Source organism: Oncorhynchus keta, chromosome 14 (assembly GCF_023373465.1).
Source record: "Oncorhynchus keta strain PuntledgeMale-10-30-2019 chromosome 14, Oket_V2, whole genome shotgun sequence".
NCBI lineage: Eukaryota > Metazoa > Chordata > Actinopteri > Salmoniformes > Salmonidae > Oncorhynchus > Oncorhynchus keta.
Window position 1 is genome coordinate 63,783,860 of NC_068434.1, and position 23,177 is coordinate 63,807,036.

Genomic DNA, 23,177 nt, shown 5'->3' on the forward strand with positions numbered 1-23,177 from the left:
CTCTCACTCTGGCAAAGTCTGGGAACTCTCTCACAGTCACGTGTTATAGCACAGTTTACTTTACCACACTCACAGGAGTATTTGTCCTTTGGGGTTAATATAAAAGCACACAACTAAATAATGATTAACAAGATTCCCATAGCCTCCTGTCCTCTCTGACTGAAGAGTTGGGAGTCTTCCTCCTAATTAGCACAAAGTCAAGTCCAGCTAGGGAGTGTAGTTCTGGAGAATCTATTATACATTCCAGCAAAGATAAGGAAAACTGAAATAAATACTGTCCTTCAGTGGAGGCGAAGACATTGTAATATTTACAAGGACGTCTCATATGAGACTTGAGTCTCACACAATGGATAAAGGGTGCATGATACACCTATCTAGGACTGCAGTAGCAAATTACACTGTAGTGTGTTAATGTATTCATTATGAGCAAGAGGAGGTTTAAATGATTTGTGATGTTCTGAGTCAGAAATGGGATGAAAAGCCTAAAAATATATTCCATCAAACAATACGCTACTGTATCTATCTGCTGGGTCATGAAGTGAGGCATGTGATTAAGTCAGTTGTTAGATATGGACTACTTACCATGTAACTTCTGATTGACCTCCACTGTTCATACTTACTATGACAAAACACAGACACGATTTGATTTATCATACAATACCAGCTGCTGTTCATTCAGATTGTGGATTCAGAGACGACGAGATACAACACAAAGAAGGGAACCGGGAAGAAAGCAGATAAGATCATAAAATTGCTTGACTCACAATTTCCCACTTTCATGTCAAGTGACTGTGGAACTGTAAGCATCAGATTCATTGTAAATGGAGGTTCTGAAGACTGTCAAATGGTTTGAGTGGAGACAACTGGACTATATTTCACATGGTGTCTTTACCTCTTTTTACACCACTTTATGTGAGGATAATTTCCTATTCAGAAACATCACAAACTGTCCAATATTACTTATAAAGCAAGTATAAAGCAACACATTACTTTTCAATTGAATTATGGGGCTATCGAGGCCTAGTCAGTCAGTGAGATATCCAAAAACAAGCAGGGAAATAGAAACAGACAAAAAAACAAAATGGGGCAAAGCGATATTTAGATGTCAAAATACAGTAGCTTAAGGACCATCATATATCTGAAGGGACATGATAGAGCGCGCATTTATCACATTGGCATGCGCCAATCTAAATTCTACGTGCTACTGTCTTGCTTTGCAGTTAAATATTCAGCAATTGTAGCTAGTGTAATAGCTAATGAGAAGAATAGTACATTAGTCAAGCTAGTGGTAAGTGAATTTCAAACCAAAACCATATTCTCTACATTATTTTGTTTTATAGGGTGAACGCTAGTAATTAGGTAGATAGTTGCCCCATGTCAAATGGGCCAGGGCTAACGTTAGCTAGCTAGTTAGCTTGTGGCTCAACTACATTACAGCATGTTTCTGAGCTTTTCAAAACAGATGTCAGAAATGTAATGGTAGTTTTCTGTAGGCTATTTAGCTTCATTATGCCGCATTCACGTGACCAACTCATCAGATGGCGTGCAAAAGATCTTGGCTAGCTAACATTAGCTCGTTTGAAAAACATGCATTCGTGTGCAAATACAGCGCTTAACGGCCTCAAACATTCAGTTTGACTCTGTGATATTACTAAACATTTCCTGATAATAAAGTTGCAAATGACTTACAGTTTTGTTGTTTTAGTGAAGACTAGTCAGGAGGGCAACAGTAACATACAGTTTGGCTTTGATATTTCAACTTTCGGCGCCAAAAGTTGTTTTGAAAACAGCATTAGTTCAATTTCCGTCAGTCGTTTTGTGCCTTTGTTTCTGCCATGGCAATCATGGATTAACAGGTAGGGACTGCTAAAACTACTTTGGAGGTTATGATTATGCTAGCTAGCAATGCATACCAGTATTGTGGATCATGAGTAGAAAAGCCTTTAATGTGATGTTTGGATGTGGGTCATGAACTGATCACATTTGAAACTCATGATCCACAATATTCTCTGTACTCTAAGGTCACTGATTGAATGGATAAAGAAATATCTTTCATGTCATAGTTTCCCTTCTCTTTGGAACCCTCAAACACTTTATTTTCTCCAACAGGCCAGTCTCTCCATATTTTAATAATGTAATTGAAACGTTACTTACTACTAAAGACTAGGTATATAGGACGTCTTTGGTTCTACAATGTGACATCATAGACTTATCATTCAACAATTGTTTCACAAGGCTGCTGGGTCTCCAAAGCAAGCAGAGGATTTAATGTTGTTCTGCCACGACGTCTGAGGTGAGGATGATGGAGATGTGATAAACAAGATGCATGGAGGACATCCTGCTGCAATTTTTCATGTATTTGTAGCCAATCAGGTCCACAGAAAACCTCAGGTGGTAGAGTAAAGCCCATCTACAATACATAATTTTAGTACTGATATGTTATGCTGACTGTAAATGTTTAGCTACTCCTTATTAATATGTTTTCTCATGATTAAACTATATGTATTTATCAGTCATTTGTTAAAATGTAAAGCTTATTTTGACAAATGATAGCTTTTGACAAATATAGACTGTTCCAGTCTGTGAAATTGTCATTGTTGCTGTGTTTTGTTTGAAACGACTTTGATCATGAAATGGAATGACTGACACCGTGTTTGATCCTGAACCCATTCTTCCTCATCAGTGCTTTTCCTCTCGATCGGAATTCTCACATTATTGTGTAATAATTTGGCACATAGGACCCTGCTGTGGGTTTCTGGATTATGACACTTTACCTGTGTTTCATAGGTGCGGGTATAAGGAGCCGTTCTTCTTCCATGCCCATACTTGGAGCGAGCGGATGGGCGAGGTCACTCCCCAGAAACTACCTGCTGAAGCTCATTTTCTCACTTAACCGACAACCCAGAAAGCACACGTTTGAAGAATAGACTTTTCTCCTCTACACGTAAAGGGATTACTTTTTACTGTTGGTGGAACGGCTATCCAAATATTATTGAAAACAAATGGGGGCATTTTGGTTCGTGGAGTTGGGCGTATTAATAGTATTTCTCCAGGTAAGAGTTTTTTTTCCCACTCTAAAGTAGCACGAAATGTAGGCAACGCCATTTACCTGGGAATAGTATTGGCTAGTATCGTCTGAACCCGTATCTGGTTCAGCCTACACGTCTTATTTAAACGTATTTATGATACATTTTCATGATTTGTCGGGTGTTTTTGTTTTAGTCAGCGTTGCGTTAGTCTGTTATTTGCTTAATTACCAGGTTAACGCACCCGGATATGTTGTTATTCTGAGTTTTTATACATGCCACATTTCGCAATAGGGTGCTGTGCTATTTGTAGAATATCAACAATAGTAGTGAGTGGTCATTATGATAGTATAAATGCATTTCTATGGTAATCTGGTGAAGATGTATTTTATCACCGTGTGCCGTTTTTATAAATACAATTCATTTTTTTCCTTTTGTAAGGCTTTCAGACCAGGGTCGTCGGAGTCAAAATGTCTACCAGGTTTCAATTCAGAAATATACATTTTCAAAGTGGAAAGATATCACTTACAAAGTGGCCGGAGACTAGGAAAAGGTAAGAACTAACTGATGGTAGCTTCCTCGCTGTCAATTTTTTGCCCGGTCGTACGCTAACGCCTTGTTCAAAACAACTGGGAAATATCGAACATCGGTGCGTTCAAAGCTAAAGGCAGAAAACGAGCTCCGACTTTGAAATATCTATTTGAAATGTCTTCCAACTCAAAATTACAATTCGGGCCTCTTTCAAGAGCTCCGACCTGAAGATCACTGGCATCATGATTTGACCTCGTATTTTTCCGAGTCCCAGTTGTTTTGAACGCTGCATAAGACCGTGTGTCATCACTTCAGAATACATTTGTTTCATTCACACAGCAGACGGTGTTCTGTTTTGAATATTTCAGTACACATTGATAAATGTGTATCCATTGTTCAATTTGTCAGAAGTGGTTCAATTGGAAGTATTTTGTGTTTAAATGTTTGTTCAGTTGCCCCAGAGCCTTCGTGATTCCTAATCAAACTGTGCACAGCTGTTTATTGTACAGACAATCCACAGAGCACACATTGTTTTCAGGTTTTGCTATTACTGTGGGCCTTGTCTCTGGCTTCTCTGAAATTAAACTGATTCACAAAATTAATAGAGCAATTTGGTGAGTGAACTTGCTGACTAATAGATTTTTGATTTGGTGTGCCCAATATTGTCAGCTGTTTAACAGCACAACATATCAATAAATACAAGGCTGGTTAGTTTTAACGCTTGAGTGTTGCTTTGGTTCGATGTAAAGAATTGACTCATGTGTCTGGGACCGCCAGTAACTCCCTTTGATAAGCCTTTGTTTGTTGAGGTGCGGCTGGCAAGACGACCCTGTACATTACTTGGCAAATATGGCATGGAACTTTTCTCAGTCATAGTTTGTTTACAATAGCATTGTGGTGTTTTGTCTGATCCGCATTGGGGCTAATGGAGGGATTTTTCACACATTTGCTAAGAAAGTGAAGTGTCACTTACAATTGTGTGACCAATTTAGTATGCTAGATTTGTATTGTTATGGCTTTTAATTATGCTTCAAACAAGTTGTGACTTGATTGAAGGCTGTTTTTTCCTTGTAAGGAGGTTGACCAGACTGAGTGAGCTCATCGATGAGACATGCTAAATCTCTGGTAGTTGGGCGTGTAGGCATAAGCTCTGATTTGATCAGTAGAGTGAAACTGGTTAGACTTCCTGGAATAACCATTAGGCTGGCCTAGATTCCTCTGAGTGACTTCTGACATTGATTGTCATTCGCGTCAACTGACAGCGAATTACAAACGAATAATGCATATCAATGAGAAATGTCATAAGGTGAATGCACCAATTTGTAAGTCGCTCTGGATAAGAGCGTCTGCTAAATGACTTAAATGTATGTAAATGTAAATGATGCCTCAATCAATCCCTTTTGTGTAGCAACCTATCGTTAAGCTCTTAATTGAAACATGCAACATTAGCAAGCCTATCATCTCATTGCAAAAAAGGCTATGTTATTGAACATTCAACTCCTGTAACGAAGCAGCCAATGTAAATTGTCATTTGCAATTCGAAGGAAAACCTTGTTCTAAACAGTGCACCTGATGTAAGCGGTTCCATATGGGACCGAGATGATCATCTGTTAAACTTAAAGGGGAAATCTAAAGATTTAACAACTAGGATGGGTTCACTAATATGACTAGGATTGTGCCTTTTTGGATTCTCTACAAAGAAAGTTGATTATGAAAACCAATAGAACAGGGGAGAAATGCTGGTTTCGATGAGGAAGTCTTAGAAACAGGGAGGCAATTATTTTACAATGGTGGGACTTTGGCAAGGCTACTTTGAAACAAGGTAAGACAGCTCATAATATGAAGACTGCTAAGATGGCTCCCGAAGAGGATGGCTGACATTTTACATGCTCCTGACCAATTGTGCTTTTTTTTTTTTTTGCGTTAACTTATTTTTAAACTTATTTTGAGCATGATGTTGCTGCTACTGTCTCTTATGACCGCAAATAAATTCTGGACATCAGAACAGGTATTACTCACCATGAACTGGAAGAAGCTTTATCCTTTGACGAGTCTGAGAAGGCTGTTCTCTACTGGGCACAGGTAGGTAGCCTAGTGGTTAGTGTTGGGCCAGTAACCGAAAGGTTGCTAGATCGAATCCCCGAGCTGACAAGGTAAAAATCTGGCAGTTAACCCATGGTTCCTAGGCTGTCATTGTAAATAACAATTTGTTCTTCACAGACTTACCTAGTTAAATATATTTTTTAAATCCCCGTCATTTGCGTGAAGAAGAGGGTGCAGATCGGGCTGCGTTCTGAGAATCTGTAGGTGAGTGAGTAAACTGCCATCTGTTCTACTGGCTAACATGCAATTATTGGAAAATTAAATTGATGACCTATGATTATCCTACCATCGGGACATTAAGAACTGCAATATCTTTTTCAACGAGTTGTGGCTGAACGACGACAGAGCTGGCGGGATTTTCCATGCTCCGGCAGAACAGAGATGCTACGACTGGTAAGACGAGGGTGTCTTTTTGTCACTAAAAGCTGGTGCACGGTGTCAAATATTAAAGACGGCTTGAGGTATTGCTCGCCTGAGGTAGAGTACCTTATGATAAGTTGTAGACCACACTATCAACCAAGAGTTCTCATCTATATTATTCGTAGCTGTCTACTTACCACCACAGACCGATGCTGGCACTAAGACTGCTCTCAACCAACTCTATAAATCAAATTTATTTATATAGCCCTTCGTACATCAGCTGATATCTCAAAGTGCTGTACAGAAACCCAGCCTAAAACCCCAAACAGCAAGCAATGCAGGTGTAGAAGCACCTGCATTGTTTGTTTAAGGCCATAAGCAAACAAGAAAATGCTCCGCCAGAAGCGGTGCTCCTAGTGACTGGGGACTTTAATGCAGGCAAACTTAAATCAGTTTTACCAAATTTTACCAGCATTTCACATTTGCAATCAGAGGTGAACAAATCCTAGACCACCTTTACTCCACACACAGAGATGGATACAAAGCTCTCCCCCACCTTCCATCTGTAAAATCGGACTATAGTTCTATCCTCCTGCTTACAAGCAAAAACTAAAGAAGGAAGTTTCAGTGACTTGCTCAATACGGAAGTGGTCAGATGATGCGGATGCTACGCTACAGGGCTGTTTTTCTAGCACAGACTGGTATATGTTCTGGGATTTATCCAATGGCATTGAGTCTACTACCTCAGTCATCGGCTTCATCAATAAGTGCATTGACGTCGTACCCACAGTGACCGTACGTACATATCCCAAGCAGAAACCATGGATTACAGGCAACATCCGCATCGAGCTGCCACTTTCAAGGAGCGGGATGCTTATAAGAAATCCCGCTATCCCCTCAGACTAGAGGTCGACCAATTGTGATTTTTCAATACCGATTATTGGAGGACCAAAAAAAGCAGATACCAATTAATCGGACGTTTTTATTCATTAATTTTTTTATTTGTAATAATGACAATTACATGCTGAATGAACACTTATTTTAACTTAATGCATCAATAAAATAAATGTAGCCTCAAATAAAGAAGTGTTCAATTTGGTTTAAATAATGAAAAAACAGTGGAAGAAAGTAAAAGTGCAATATGTGCCATGTAAGAATGCTAACGTTTAAGTTCCTTGCTCAGAACATGGGAACATATGAAAGCTGGTGGTTCCTTTTCAATATTCCCAGGTAAGACGTTTTAGGTTGTAGGAATTACAGGACTATTTCTCTCTCTACCATTTGTATTTCATATACCTTTGACTATTTGATGTTCTTATAGGCACTTTAGTATTGCCAGTGTAACAGTATAGCGTCCATCTCTCTCCTCGCTCCTCCCTGGGCTCGAACCAGGAACACAACGACAACCACCACCCTCAAAGCAGCGTTACCCATCGCTCCATAAAAGCCGCGGACCTTGCAGAGCAAGGGGAACAACCACTCCAAGTCTCAGAGCGAGTGACATTTGAAACGCTATTATCCCACACCCCGCTAACTAGCTAGCCATTTCACATCGGTTGCACCAGCCTAATCTCTGGAGTTGATAGGCTTGAAGTCATGAACAGCTGCTGGCAAATGCACAAATGCTGTTTGAATGAATGCTTACGAGCCTGCTGGTGCCTACAATTGCTCAGTCAGACTGCTCTATCAAATCATAGGCTTAATTATAACATGATAACACACAGATATACGAGCCGTAGGTCATTAATATGGTCGAATCCAGAAACTATCATCTTGAAAACAAGATGTTTATTCTTTCAGTGAAATACGGAACAGGTGGCATCCATAAGTCTAAATATTCCTGTTACATTGCACAGCCTTCAATGTTACGTCATAATTACGTGAAATTCTGGCAAATTAGGTGGCCCAAACTGTTGCAAATACACTGACTCTGCGTGCAATGAACGCAAGAGAAGTGACACAATTTCACCTGGTTAATATTGCCTGCTTACCTGGGTTTCTTTTAGCTAAATATGCAGGTTTAAAAATATATACTTCTGTGTATTGATTTTAAGAAAGGCATTGGTGTTTAAATAAAGAAAAAAAATTGGGGGGGCCCAAATCGGCCCTAATTAATCGGTCGACCTCTACCTCAGACGAACCATCAAACAAGCAAAGTGTCAATACAGGATTAAGATTGAATCCTACTACACCGGCTCTGATGCTCGTCATATGTGGCAGGGCTTAAACTTTACGGACTACAAAGGGAAACCCAGACGTGAGCTGCCCAGTGACTCGAGCCTACCAGACGAACTAAATGCCTTATGTGCTGGCTTCGAGGCAAGCAATACTGAAGCATGCATGAGAGCACCAGCTGTTCTGGATGACTGTAACGCTTTCGGTAGCTGACGTGAGCAAGACCTTTGCATGTCAACGTTCACAAAGCTGCGGGGCCAGACTGATTACCAGGACGTGTACTCAAAGCATGTGCGGACCAACTGTCAAGTGTCTTCACTGACATTTTCAACCTCTCCCAGACAGTCTGTAATACCTACATGTTTCAAGCAGACCACTGTAGTCCCTGTGCCCAAGGAAGCAAAGGTAACCTGCCTAAATGATTATCGCCCTGTAGCACTCAAATCGGTAACCATGAAGTGCTTTGAAAGGCTGGTCATGTCTTATGTCAACAGCATCTTCCCGGTTATCCTAGACCCACTCCAATTCGCATACCACTCCAACAGATGATGCAATCGTACTCCACAGTGCCCTTTCCCATCTGGACAAAAGGAACACCTATGTGAGAATGCTGTTCATTGACTACAGCTCAGCGTTCAACACCATAGTGCCCAGGAAGCTCATCACTAAGCTAAGGACCCTGGGATTAAACTCCTCCCTCTGCAACTGGATCCTGGACTTCCTGATGGGCCTCCCCCAGGTGATAAGAGTAGGCAACATGTCTGCCATGCTGATCCTCAACACTGGTACCCCTCAGGGGTGTGTACTTAGTCCCCTCCTGTACTCCCTGTTCACTCATGACTGCACGACTCCAACACCGTTAAGTTTGTCGATGACACAACAGTGGTAGGTCTGATCACCGACAACGATGAGACAGCCTATAGGGAGGAGGTCAGAGAACTGGCAGTGTGGACAACCACCTCTCCCTCAATGTGAGCGAGACAAAGGATCTGATCGTGGACTACAGGGTAAGGCGGGCCGAACAAGCCCCGCTAACATCAACAGGGCTGTAGTGGAGAGGGTTGAGCGCTTCAAGTTCCTTGGTGTCCACATCCTCAACAAACTATTTTGGTCCAAACACACCAAGAAAGTTGAGGCGGGCACGACAAAACCTTTCCCCCTCTGGAGACTGAAAAGATTTGGCATGGGTCCCCAGATCCTCAGATCTACAGCTGCATGGTTGAGAGCATCCTGACCGGTTGCATCATCACCTGGTATGACAACTGCTCAGCATCTGACCTTGAGGCGCTACAGAGGGTAGTGCGTATTGTCCAGTACATCACTGGGTCCAAGCTTCCCAAGGCTCCTTAACAGCTTCTACACCTAAGCCATTAGATTGCCAAACGATTAATAAAATGTCAACTGGACTATTATATTGACCCCTCCCCCATCCATTTGTTTTGTGCACTGCTGCTACTCGCTCTTTATTATCTATGCGTAGTCACTTCACCCCTACCTAAATGTACAAATTACCTCAACTAACCTGTACCCCCGCACACTGACTCGGTACTGGTACCCCCTGTATATAGCCTTGTTTTTTTTATTATATATTAATTTAGTTTATTTGTTAAATATTAGCTTAACTCTTGAACTGCGCTGTTGGTTAAGGGCCTGTGAGTAAGCATTTCACCGTATCTATGGATTTCACATGACTTGGAGTACAGATACTGTTATATATATTTTAAAGAATTAAGGTATTGATCAGACAACCAGTCAGACAAACCTTTAGAATGTCTTAGAAATCCAAATATTACACTACAGTTTAAAAGTTTGGGGTGACTTAGAAATGTTCTTGTTTTTGAAAGAAAAGCACACTGTCCATTAAAATAACATCAAATTGATCAGAAATACAGTGTAGATGTTGTAAATGACTATGGTAGCTGGAAACTGGTTTTTAAAAAAATAAAAATTATGGGATATCCACAGAGGCCCATTTATCAGCAACCATCACTCCTGTGTTCCAATGGCATGTTGTGTTAGCTAATCCAAGTGTATCATTTTAAAAGGCTAATTGATCATTAGAAAACCCCTTTGCAATTATGTTAGCACAGCTGAAACTGTTCTGATTAAAGAAGCAATTAAACTGGCCTTCTTTATACTAGTTGAGTATCTGGAGAATTTGCATTTGTGGGTTTGATTACAGGCTCAAAATGGCCAGAAACAAAGACTCTTCTTCTGAAACTCATCAGTCCACTCTTGTTCTGAGAAATGAAGACTATTCCATGCAAGAAATGGCCAAGAAACTGAAGATCTCGTACAACGCTGTGTATTGCTCCCTTCACAGAACAGCGCAAACTGTCTCTAACCAGAATAGAAAGGAGTGGGAGGTCCCGGTGCACAACTGAGCAAGAGGACAAATACATTACTGTCTAGTTTAAGAAACAGAGGCCTCACAAGTCCTCAACTGGCAGCTTTATTAAATAGTACCCGCAAAATACCAGTCTCAAAATGTCGACTGTGTAGAGGCAACTCTGGGATGCTGGCCTTCTAGGCCAGCAGATTGTGCTTAATTTGCACATCTTCCCTCTGAGAATTCACTAACGGGCATTTGACTGTGAAGTTACTCCAGTACCTTTTCTCAGTGTAGCCTATTTTTCTCTGGGGAAAAAAATGCAAGATTGCCTGCCTGCCTGTCCTTGAGTCTCAACCCAGGGCTGGGCAAGTCAACTCTGCTCTCTGTCCACACAGAATGATTCTAGTAGAATACTTGTATACCATGACAGCTTAATCTCCACCTGGTACATTGTATATGGTTCTAAGTTGCACAGTACGAGTTATACATGTCATGTTAATAGTTACATGAGGACATGGGTCAATTTACTCCTTTGCAAGTCTGACATGTTGTGGGTTTTTACATTGTGCATGTAATAAGCCCTGCATAATGTCTTTGCAGCAGATCAGAGCTGCGATCATGAGCTGACTAGGCCTAGGTGTTTTAGAAGGCTATTTTGCTGCTTCGTTACTATGACCAGTATTCCATTTATACATTTACTGAGAGAGTCTGTGGTGGCTCTTATCAGTTCACCAAGAACCCACTGATGTTATAAATTTGAGATTTGGATGGTGCTTTAAATCTTTTCCTGTTACTGAAGTGCTTTCAATGGTTACTTTTTAAGCCCACATGCATATTACTTTTAAAATATCCTCTGACCACCTTTCTCTTTGACCTTGCAGTGGTTTTTGATGACTGCACCAGCCGTACCAGCTTTCTCTTTCACTCCGAGGATTCACGCTTCAAAGTAGATGGCGACGGGACGCTGAAACTGAAGAGGGGGCTGACTCTGCATAATGGACATAAGGAGTTCTATGTCTCTACCCAGTCCAAGGGCAAGAAGATCACAGTTCCAGTCAGAGTGCTGCATGAGGCCAGACATGGCCACCACCACAATCACCATGAGATGACCACCCAGCCCAAGGTATATGACTGGTTAAATTAATGAGAATATGGCTTCCTCTAGTGGATAGATGGGCAACTGCATCTCTGGAAGGGTTTCAATGACTTGTTTAGCTGGAAATATTTTAATTCTGTCATTTAAGTCAATTGAAGTTTGATGGCAGTTTCTGTAAAATGCTCTATGTATTTTGGTGCTTGTAAAACCATGGACTTGATATTTCATGTTTTTTGTTTAAATTCCACAGCCAGGAGAAAGTCTGTCTCTACCTGTTCTGAACTTCCCCAAGTCTTCAGGAGGTCTGAAAAGAAGGAAGAGGGACTGGGTCATTCCTCCCATCAACTTCCCAGAGAATGACCGAGGCCCGTTCCCCAAGAATATGGTGCAGGTAAGTGTCTTGTAGGTTAAGGATCGTTTTTCCATTACTCTAATATCAGCGTTGGACATTTCGTCATTGATGTGAATTCTATTATCCTTGTAAACCAGATCAAGTCCAGCAATGATAAAGAGGTGAAGATCCAGTACAGCATCACTGGCACTGGGGCAGACCTACCTCCTGTGGGACTCTTCACTGTGGACAAAAACTCTGGAATACTCTATGTGACCCAGCCTTTGGACAGGGAGAGAAAAGACCAATACATTGTACGGTTTGCGTTTCCTAAATTTCCTCCCTTGACTTAATTGAAAACTGATTTATATTTAGTTTTAAAGTAATGTTTGTTACTTTTCTCTCTAGCTCCTAGCCCATGCTGTTGCAGTGGGTGCAGGTATAGCTGAGGATCCCATGGAGATCATTGTGAAAGTCATCGATATGAATGACAACAAACCTGTTTTTACCCAAGATCCATTTACGGGAACAGTTCCTGAAGCATCAAAACCAGGTATGTTGTTCACACACACTCAGTATTTACAATACTTAATAATGTTTTTTTAAGGAGAATTATGCTAGGACGATTCAGATTTTTTCTTCACTCTGTTCAGGTGATGAGGTCATGCAGGTAACGGCCACTGATGCTGATGAGGAGGGCTCTGCCAATTCTGATGTCAGATACACCATTCTCAGTCAGGAGCCTCCACTACCAAGCCCCAACATGTTTGTCATCAACCCTGTGACTGGAGGGATTCGGGTTAACGCACCTGGGTTGGACAGAGAGGTTGGTCTCTTTTCAAATCAAGTCTTGTCGATCACTTATTCATTGTGTATATTCTACATGCATTACACTAGTGATTCTGATTTAAATTTTCTACTTAATTTGTGTCAGAAATTTACCAAATATACTTTGGCAATCCAAGCTGCCGATATGGAGGGAAATGGCCTTACCAGCTTTGGCAAAGCCATCATTACAGTAACGGACAGCAATGACAACGCGCCACAGTTTGTGACTCCTTCGGTAAGCACATTTCTGAAGGCAAAATTTAAAATTGCCGCCTTACAATCGTTTTAACACATAATGGAATTGCCCTTTCTATGTTGCTTTATAATCATGTGTCTCTCCTTTGCAGTACACTGTGTCAGTCCCAGAGAATAAAGTGGATGCCTTGGTGGTGAAAATGCCAGTGACTGATGGAGATGAGCCTCACTCCTCTGCCTGGGCCACCACCTACAAGATAGTTGACGGGGACCCTCAAGGCCTTTTCAGTGTGAGCACAGGCCCTAGCAAGCTGGAGGGCATCATTACAACAGCTAAGGTATGTTGAAATCCTCTCCTATAGATATATTTGAGCTGCTACTCTGGAGGTGCAGCAAAAGCAGCCGGTCAATGTAGCTTTTTAGCTGCTTTTCTGGAATGATATCCTGGAAGAAGTAATTTTCACTCCCCTTCGTATTTATTTGGACAGTGACACTAAAACATTTTAAGATGACTCTATACTCTAGTGTTTAAAAAAAATTAGAGATCCAATATTTCATATGAGCCGACAGTACACTATCCCATTTTTATTTGACTTTGCGCCCAGATGCTCACGATTTTGGCGGCAGTAAGAAAGAAGAAGCCATCGCCATCTGCGCCCGTTCGACATGGCCTAGTTTCACCTTTTTTATTACTTCTAAACAAACTTTTGGGGTTCTCGTACACTTACAATGTTTTGATTCTTCCTTAAACAGTCACTAAGTTTATATTTGTTTGTGAACTTTGCAAAATAACAATTTTGGATGCAGCAGTTGTTAGCTAGAATACTTACGCTCTATGATATGCTGTAGCAAAAGCTCGCCAAAGAGCCATTTTACTGGTTGACGTGTTAAGTATAATGCAGTTGATTTGCAATGACACAAACATTATATTAAACAGGGCATTCATATCAGTCTTAAAATCCAATTTATTATCTATAAGAAGTGTGAAATGCACTCATAAGCAGCTGGTAAATATAGGCATTTTTTTGCTAGAGTTCTATAAGGCCACCAACTGTCTTTGCATATTGCCCTCGTGTAGCAAACACAGAAATGGTTCTATAGAAAATACATTATTTGACATGCATGTCTCTTTTTTTTATTGTAAATAAGAATGTTTCTAAACCCTTCTACATTTGTGTGTATGCTACCATTTTATTATGGATAATCATGGATGACTTGAATCACGATGAATTGCATACCCCCCAAAAATGTTTATTGGGAAGGGGGAGAGGTTGGCATATTTTGGGGGTATGAACTTTTTGCCTCTAACTTTCTCACTAATCATTATTCACGATTCATTCAGGATTATCCGTAATCATGGTAGCATCCACATAATGTAAAGTTGTTCAGAAACATATTCTTATTTACCATTCATTTCTATTGGGCACAACAAACTGAAAATGCATCCAATTTTGTAGTTGCAAGCTTGACTTGGTCATGGCGTGTGAGGAATATGGAACCAAATACTCAACTTTGACTACTTTAATACTCTGAATTTGTAGAAATACCTATGACTAAGAAGGGGGCAAGATGCATGAAGTGCTTTTATTTATAAATGGTAAAATGGATATTTATGAAAATACCCTCAATGAAAAGTTACATTTTGTACCATTGCTTCATATGAAACAAATTATATAAAATCCTGGATTAATGAGCCAAATTAAGTTTTGGCTACGTTGTCCAAATGTGAAGGGGAGAGTGTGATTGTAGATATAAATGCCATTATCCTTATTCTATAATTTCTGAAGGATTCCTATGCTGATGGGCTTTTCTGTTCTTTCAACACAGCCGCTTGACTTTGAGAAGAACAACAAGTACACTCTGCTGGTCACTGTGCAGAATGAAGTCCCATTCGCAATCAGCCTGTCCACCTCCACTGCTACTGTTGTAGTGAATGTGGAGGATGTGAATGAAGCTCCAGTCTTCACCCCAGTGGAGAAGATTATCAGGAAACCTGAGGATCTCCCTGTTGACAGTGACCTGGTTCTGTACACCGCCACAGACCCAGACACTGCAAGGAATCAGAAAGTCACGTAAGATTAGAACTTCATTTACAATTTATTATGTTTTGTAAGATTTGAAGAGGAAAACATTTTTCAAATGACAACTGTACAGGTTGTAAGCAATTTTATTTATTTATTTTTTACATTTACTACACAGATACAAGATACGCAATGATCCTGCTGGATGGCTAAGTATCAACAAAGACACTGGGCTGATCAAAGTCAAGAGCCTCATGGACAGAGAATCCACTTTTGTCCAAGACAACAAATACTCTGTTATTGTTCTGGGCATCGACAACGGTATTTAAATGTTCCCTTTTTCTAATGTTAATATTTAAAATGTAGTAAATGACCACACCCTAAACTTGACCCTGAGTGACAATGCTCTAATTTGGATATGCAGATGAAATCCCGGCAACTGGCACTGGCACCCTTATCATAGAGCTGGAGGATGTGAATGATAATGCTCCAACCATCGACGAGAGTGTGATCAGGGTCTGCAACAAGGAGTCCTCCCCACAGCTGCTGTCAGTCACTGATAAAGACAGCGCGGGCTTTGCTGCTCCATACACCGTACAGCTTCAGGGGTCGTCTCATTCTAACTGGACTGCCAGAATGAACGACACAAGTATGTATTGATTTTTTCCCAGAACTACAGTACTTTCCCCCCTTTAAAACAATTGTGTTAAATGTTACCTGTTTTCCATTTCAGAGACGGGCATTATCCTGACACTGAAGACTGTGTTGGACAGTGGAGATTACATGGTTGTCCTGAGAGTGTCTGACAACCAGGGCCTGCACTATGACAGCACCATCCAGGCCTCTGTGTGTGACTGCAAAGGAGCAGATGTCCAGTGTTCCGATAAAGCTGTAGCAGGCTTCGGCATCTCTAGCATTCTGGGAATTCTAGGAGCAGTCTTACTACTCCTATGTAAGTTGTTCATTTGTTTAACCCGGCACTAAAGTGTTTTAGTCAGTGCTGTCCTCGACGCGTACATATGTAATTGTTAATACACAGTGATGTACTAGTGTGTTAAGGCCCTATGTTTATGTTGTGCTCCAGTGTTGTCTCTTCTGCTGCTCATGTTCCTGCGGAAGAGAGGTGGTGAGAAGAAGGAGCCTCTGCTGCAAGAGGACGATGTCAGGGACAACATCTACTACTATGACGAGGAGGGAGGTGGCGAGGATGACCAGGTGAGTGGAGCGCTCCCTAGACTAGCTCAGAACAAGCCTACTAGGCCAGGGTTCCCCAACTGTCTCAAATAGTTTTTCAACAGAACATACTGTCAGCTTGACACGTATATGTCCCTGGATAAGCTCTCACAATATTAGCATTTATTACATGCAGTCATATAGGCCACTAAGTTACTTATTCAATGAGAAGTTGTATTTCCCCTCGGACACAATCTTGTGGATGTCTGGTTTGATGGATTACTGCGATTTTTGATGTGCAGGCAGTCCTCGATTGACTTTGTGATAAGCCGGTTCCCGTCATGAGTATATTGCCTTCATGGAGGAAAATGAGGACTCTCATTAAGTCGATCCAAACATTGTTACCACAAAAAAATGCATGTTTCTTTATTGTGCTGTATTCCTCTGAGCATGCCACCCAAAACGCACACGGACTCGGCACTCCTGAGCGCATCCCTTATATGGCTTGATGTCTGGAATTCAATCATTCTTTTTTTTGTTGCCTCATCCAGCGAGGGTATCATTTTTTTTTTAGCAAGCGAGAATTCTCCACCTGGGTGGACTGAGAGGATTACGTACAAACGCAATGATATCCTTTGGCTTGCTGTGGTCTTCAAATCTGGTGGATAAGTTCTCTCAGCTGCTTGGTGAAATCTTCCATCTCCTCTGACAATGCTGCGGCCTGGTCCCTCTGCTTGTCGTGTCTTCAGTGTGCTGAAGTGCAGTAGCCTTCCAGATAAGTCCAAATAGAACAACTCAAGCTTCCTAGTAAAGAACTCAAATTTCTCCATGTCCACGACTGTTTCCCACTTCCCACAGATTTAACCTGTTTTAAGTTACAGAATATGTCTGCAAAAAGCTGTGTGCAGCTTACAGTTAATAATTAAATGTTTCTGTGTCTGGCCTCTATGGTGCGGAAGGGCACTGAGTTTTATGCTTAGATTCATAATTACGTCAGATTTAATTATTTGCAAACAGCGTTATTTTCATTGCAAATAAGGCATTGGGAAAAGATGGAGCGATGAACGCATCTCTACATTCTTATCAACATCGATTTTCATTAGCCACCTTCTGGAGACTGAGAGGTACCTTTTTATCTTGCTATCAAGTAAATTGTTCTGAACAAATGGTAATGTTAAAATAAGTAGTGTAGGCTATGTAGACTTGTTTTTTTCCCCCCCACCAATCAACACACAGAAATTGACTAATTGAATAGATCAATTTTGAGCTTAATCAGATAAAATATTATTGTCACTGAGTTTGTTCTAATCATGTGTTAAACATGTTACATTTGTTGTGTAGGCCAATTGTGCTAATATTATATATTTACTATGTTCTGGCCCGCTCACTGTTGGCTCAGAAAAAATTTGGCCCGGGACCAAACCTGGTTGACGAACCCTGGACTAGGCTTTTCCAAGGGTCCATTTTTTTATTGTGATGCAATAACATGTACATCTGTCACTCAATGTTTTTATGTTTCTGTGTCTTCTGGTCTTGTAATATAATACATGACTATACATCTTTCCACCTTCAGGATTTCGACTTGAGTGTCCTGCACAGAGGTCTGGATAACCGTCCTGATGTTTTCCGTAATGACATCGCTCCAACCATGGCCCGGCCAGAGTATCGTCCACGACCCGCCAACCCAGCCGACATTGGCAACTTCATTGATGATGTGAGTCAAGTCTTGAACTGATTTATACTATGAGTAGAATACACAGTTAAGGTCATATCTAGGTCTTCTGGAGATGATTTGACATGGATAATGTCAGAATGCATGTTTAGAATTTGTGCTGTATGTTCACCAAGGTGGTAAAATGTAATCTTTCTGTTGACCAGAACCTGAAGGCAGCTGACAACGACCCCACTGCCCCTCCCTATGACTCCCTCCTGGTGTTTGACTATGAAGGAGGTGGCTCTGAGGCCGGTTCCCTCAGTTCCCTCAACTCCTCCAACTCAGGAGGCGACCAGGACTACGACCTCCTTCAAGAGTGGGGCCCGCGCTTCAAGAAGCTGTCTGACATGTACGGAGGAGGAGAGGATTGAGAAGTCAGTCGGCCACTAAACCTTTTTGCTTGGAAACTGTCCGGTTCTCCACACTTGGGTCTGTAGACTGAGGTCATTTCTTTATTTCCCCTTTTTTTATGCGTTTCGGGCACATCTACAGTTTGGCAATTTGATTTGTGCAGACATGGGACCATTTTAGAAAAATGTGTTCAATGCTCGTCTTCAGCATGGGGAGGGTGGCACACTCTTGGCTCTGCACTAGCAGGATGTTGACATGGATTTTACAGTTCAGCAGTTCTTTCTAATGGACTCTTAACAACCCCAGATTGTACTTGAATTTAATATGCTTTGTTTGCTGTTTTTTGCTTCCATGTTGGCGGCGTATCGAAGTTCTTTTTTTAAAAATGGATATATATATATATATATATATATATATATTAATTATAATAAATAAAATGATCCTTTGGCATGAAATTGAAGTTACTGGAAGCCAAATGAGCCTTAAGATTTTTGTTAGCATTTATTGAGCTTGATAATAAACTGTTAAGTTTGGCTTGCTTTATTCCTTTTCATTTTAATCATATTAATCAAAGTTTTTTTTTTTTCCTGAAGAAGCTCCGTTCTGCTTTTTTAAATTAAAGATCACTTCGGTACAATGATGGATGTTAATATTTGTATTAAATACATTGTAATTGGTCTTATTTTGAATTAAATTATTCAGATTCACAGCTGAGACACTAGATGGCGATGATTGAATAAAACAGGTCTTGGTCAATGAATGATGGCATTTCCTTGTCCTGCAGAACAGATGGTACAAGTTATAGTTAAGTAATAAGGCCGGAGGGGGTGTGGTGTATATGATCAACATATCTCGGCTAAGGGCTGTTCTTATCCACGATGCAACACGGGGTGCCTGGACAGAGCCTTTAGCCGTGGTTTATTGACCATATACCACAACCCTGAGGTGCCTTACTGGTTACAAATGTAATTAGAGCAATAAAAATGTATATTTTGTCATAGCTGTGTCATATCAGTCCGTATACCATGGGTATCAGCCAATCCGCAGGGCTCGAGCCATTTATAGGCTACCGTAGACATTTAGACTCATGCATGTGATTTGTAAGGCACAATGTGCAATTTTAAACATTTGTTTTGTCTTAGCCTTCAGGAGTAGGTGGTTAAGGTCATTGTATTTGTATTATTTTCCAGTCATCTGTTCAAGCAAGTGAATTCTTGCCCACATCATAAATAAAAAGTTACGGTTGCTTTTAGTTATCTACCCCACGGACCTCCTTTGGTTGCCTCAATAGGATGCACTTAATGGAGTAGAACATGACTGGTCCAGGAATACGCTTTGCTTTCAAATGAGACATGGAAAGAAACTGAGAATAATAGACAAGGAACCTCTCACGTAACACTTCAAGTCTGTCTTTCTTTTCAAGTAAGCATAGGATACAAATAAACGTGCATTCAAATTAACACCATCATTTGGCCTAATCATAGGTCTGGACTTTGAGCACGTTTTATGAAGTTGTAGAAAGTTTTAGTAAGCTAGTTCAACCAAAAACATTTATTTGGCATTTTTTGCTATAACATGTGACAGAAGGTTTGTAGAACAAAGAAACACGAGTATAGAAAAATATTAATACCGGTTACGCAATATTTTTACTAATTATAAAGCCAACCAGGCAGGGCCAATTCAGGTCGCCTGTCTACAAGCTTGCAGACTACTGTGTTGCGATGCACCTGTTTTGTTGGGGTATGCTGATCGACGCAGAGGTGCCGCCCCCATGCACTTGTCCTTTCATTCTAATTGGTCCGACAGGGTGTGTATGCTAATTCTCAGCGACCGCTGCACCTGACTCTCCACTCCACGGAAGAATGCAAGGCAAAAGACAGCCTCCAAGTAACAGCTATTTATTCAACAGGTCATCCTACTCAACGAGCACTCACTTGTTACATTATTGCGGCGCTGCAGACTCATCAATAACAGAGCTATATGATAAAGATGCCACGGTCTTTTCTGGTGAAGAAACATCTCACTAATAAGAAGCCAAACTATGGAATTCTGGATTCAAAATCAGACGGTACAGTTAATTTTTTTTAAATCGACTGAAATTATACGTTTCTATCGTTGTTATAACTTCTCATCTAGTTCTATAAAAAAATACCATGTGAATACCTTTGCTATTTTGTCTGACTTTCTTGCATAATTTCAGAGAGAAAAAATATGAATTTAATCGTTATCTTTATTCCATTCATAGCTCATTTTAAAAAGGAATTGTATTTTTGCTTTGAGTAGTTGAACACACTAGGCCTATAACTCAAACAATATGATTTCAGCATAGTCTAAAATTATGTTCGTTATAGGAAAGTAAAGAATGATGGATTGAACTGATACCTTGGATTAGAATACAACAAATGCGGTTTTGGAGTTTAGCAGGTGCAAAATCTGTCACACAAAAGAAGAGATTAATAGTCCCTCCTCCTGGGATCTGAAGGGTCCTATTAAGCGCGTTCAAGAGGCTAATGTAGTGCCCTTCGAGGCTCCTTTTACCCCCGAAATGTGCCTTAGGTCTGTGTTTTTGTTCCAATTCACCCCTTAAAGCGAGCTAGCCTCCCACCCTCCTGTATTGAACTGTCAAGATACCATTATAGAAGTGGAAAAGAAAATGTATGTGACTGAAATCAGATTCGTTTTTTGTAAGAAAAATAAAATAGTGCCAGTTGGCTATGCTATGGGAATGCATTGGAACTTTGGAAGTTATGCAAATCGACATGCACAATTACAGTCCCTCAGTACTTTGAGACTGTTCCTAATATTGTAAATTAATGTCAAATGTTTAACTATACGTTTTAACGTATTACTAAATGATACCTAATTATTCTCATAGAGTATGATTAAAACATTTGAGTTTACTTGTAAAAAAAAAATGGTGTTTGTGTCATTACAGCTCTCCACACCAGCCTGGTCTATCTTGAGGTCCCCTTTTACATCCCCAGCACTCCTCAGCCCCTGGAGGGTTGGCTGCCAGGGCCAAGTCTCATCCCCACACCAGCCTCCATACACTCTCCCAAGGTAGACAGGCTGCCTTCAAGGGACACCAGCTTGTCCCTGTATAGCTCAACACAGGAAATCACCTACCCCCTGTCAGTGTCTCACAACAATCCGCTAAGAGACTCACAGTCTGGATTTAAGTCCCTGGGAACCATGGAACCCCAGACCTTCCTGCTCTCACAGGACTTCAGACACCCAGAGGAGAGGGGCAGCAAGCCTAATCCCCTCCTGGGCCTTGTTCACTCTAGTGTTAGTCAGGAGCGCTTTGAATGCTTTGACTGCCACAAAGCCTACTTCACCTTCTCTGGGCTGGCCAAGCACAGGCAGTTGCACTGTGAGTGGCAGTGTCACAAGTACTTCTGCTGCAGGTACTGTGACAAGGAGTACGTGAGTCTGGGAGCTCTGAAGATGCACATCCGAACACACACACTGCCCTGCGTCTGCAAGCTCTGTGGGAAGGCCTTCTCCAGGCCTTGGCTGCTCCAGGGACACATTCGCACACATACAGGTACGGACAGAGTAATGTACAGCTGGCAACACTTTTTACCTTTATTCACCTGCTTCATTAATTGAGCTTGACTTCACACCATCCCGTATTCAGTTACCCACTAGGGCTCTGAGGTTATCAATTTCTTTTCTCAGGTGAGAAGCCCTTCTCCTGCCCACACTGCAGCCGGGCGTTTGCTGACCGCTCCAACCTCCGAGCACACCTACAGACACACTCTGACATCAAGAAATACCAGTGCAAGAGTTGCTCCAAAACCTTCTCCAGGATATCTCTGCTCTGTAAGCATGAAGAGGCTGGCTGCTCCCCACTCTCCTGATTCTGTTTACTGCCAGTGCTGCCCACTCTGTGCCTATTGCCTACTTGCCTAGACTAATATCTGGTTCTACTAACATCAGACTTCCCTCACAAAGCACTGGAGATGGACTACTATTAGTGACACGGAGCTCTGACTACTGTATGTTTTTGTTCTCTGACATTTCAAGCTCATGAAATAAGCACAATGGACTCTGTCCAAAGACGTTCTTACGTCATATATTTGACATATGAAGTATGACATCAAGACAAATAGAGAAAAGTTGTTATCGCATGCTGCCAAAAATACTTGAAATTTAAAGCCTTGAAGTTTTTGATTGTGTTATTGATGATTACCTGTGCCTTTTGAGGAAATGTATAGCTGGAGTATACAATTTTGTAGGAACTTTGTTTAAAGACAATAAATACCTATTTTTGTACAATTGCCTTGTATTATGCCTAAATATGAAAACATGCATAATCATGTGAGACACGAACCACTGAGATGGAAACTCAAGCCCCAGTCGAAGTCAGGAAATATTGAAGAAACCCACTTTTCTAAAATCAAAACAAATGCTGAGTGACTGCTCTAGAGTACTAGGACTACATGTTATCACTTTGCTATCATTGACTCGGCACGTTCCTACTTTATGACCATTTCCTGGCGAACTGTAAAAATCATCATGGGCGCCCAGGAAACTGGAAAATAAAGCGATTAGGATAAACGGAAAACAGATAGTGTGGGTGACATTCTGGCAGTGTTCTTGTGACACCCCTATCCCCAGGCAGGGTCTCTCAGGGGTCTCTGAGACGGGAGCATTTAAATCCCTCTGCTAATGAAAGTATTTTTGGAGGGCAGCTGGTGAAGGAGGATATTTTAAGAGTCTAAATAAAACTGTGATGTTTCCCATTTGTAAAGGTGCATGGAAAATTCGTATGAAATATATCTGTTCATTGGCAGGTGGAGGGAGGCCAGCTGCATGCCGTGGTGGCGCCATGCCAGGCCTTGCGGGGGGCTGGATCGACTCTTTCCAGTTGCTCAGCACAGGTGGAGCAGCTGAGTGGAGAGAGCTCCCCAAACACATGGCCTGTCGCTGCCAGTC

General features: G+C 41.2%; 2 protein-coding genes across 19 annotated transcripts in view; both read left to right on the forward strand.

Moving 5' to 3' along the window:
- Positions 1–18,996, forward strand: part of LOC118393767 (B-cadherin-like) — a 59,708-nt gene extending 40,712 nt beyond the window's left edge. For 4 of the 18 annotated variants that reach the window (XM_052462094.1, XM_052462104.1, XM_052462103.1 and 1 more), the window contains 10 exons: positions 12,608–12,780; positions 12,889–13,017; positions 13,130–13,315; positions 14,805–15,049; positions 15,177–15,319; positions 15,423–15,647; positions 15,732–15,950; positions 16,083–16,213; positions 17,745–17,885; positions 18,050–18,996. In XM_052462094.1, coding sequence (XP_052318054.1) covers positions 12,608–12,780; positions 12,889–13,017; positions 13,130–13,315; positions 14,805–15,049; positions 15,177–15,319; positions 15,423–15,647; positions 15,732–15,950; positions 16,083–16,213; positions 17,745–17,885; positions 18,050–18,256 — 1,799 coding nt within the window. In that variant the 3' untranslated portion in view covers positions 18,257–18,996. Of the gene's footprint in view, positions 1–2,841; positions 3,054–3,467; positions 3,580–11,408; positions 11,651–11,873; positions 12,015–12,112; positions 12,269–12,362; positions 12,508–12,607; positions 12,781–12,888; positions 13,018–13,129; positions 13,316–14,804; positions 15,050–15,176; positions 15,320–15,422; positions 15,648–15,731; positions 15,951–16,082; positions 16,214–17,744; positions 17,886–18,049 lie in introns of those variants that run through there. The other 14 variants (XM_052462093.1, XM_052462100.1, XM_052462101.1 and 11 more) reach the window with 10 other exon arrangements.
- A 690-nt stretch (positions 18,997–19,686) lies between these two features.
- Positions 19,687–22,905, forward strand: LOC118393769 (zinc finger protein SNAI2-like). Its single transcript, XM_035786818.2, has 3 exons — positions 19,687–20,304; positions 21,172–21,783; positions 21,918–22,905. The coding sequence occupies exons 1-3, from the start codon at positions 20,217–20,219 to the stop codon at positions 22,097–22,099; spliced, it is 882 nt and encodes a 293-aa protein (XP_035642711.1). The 5' UTR covers positions 19,687–20,216; the 3' UTR covers positions 22,100–22,905.
- The last annotated feature ends 272 nt before the right edge of the window (positions 22,906–23,177 follow it).

What these genes read in the sequence shown, in the direction of transcription:
- LOC118393769 (XM_035786818.2), top strand. Translation starts at nt 20,217, where the DNA reads ATGATAAAGATGCCACGGTCTTTTCTGGTGAAGAAACATCTCACTAAT. An exon ending in TCTGGATTCAAAATCAGACG is followed by an intron (nt 20,305 to 21,171) that starts GTACAGTTAATT and finishes GTGTCATTACAG; the next exon opens with CTCTCCACACCAGCCTGGTC. An exon ending in ACACATTCGCACACATACAG is followed by an intron (nt 21,784 to 21,917) that starts GTACGGACAGAG and finishes TTCTTTTCTCAG; the next exon opens with GTGAGAAGCCCTTCTCCTGC.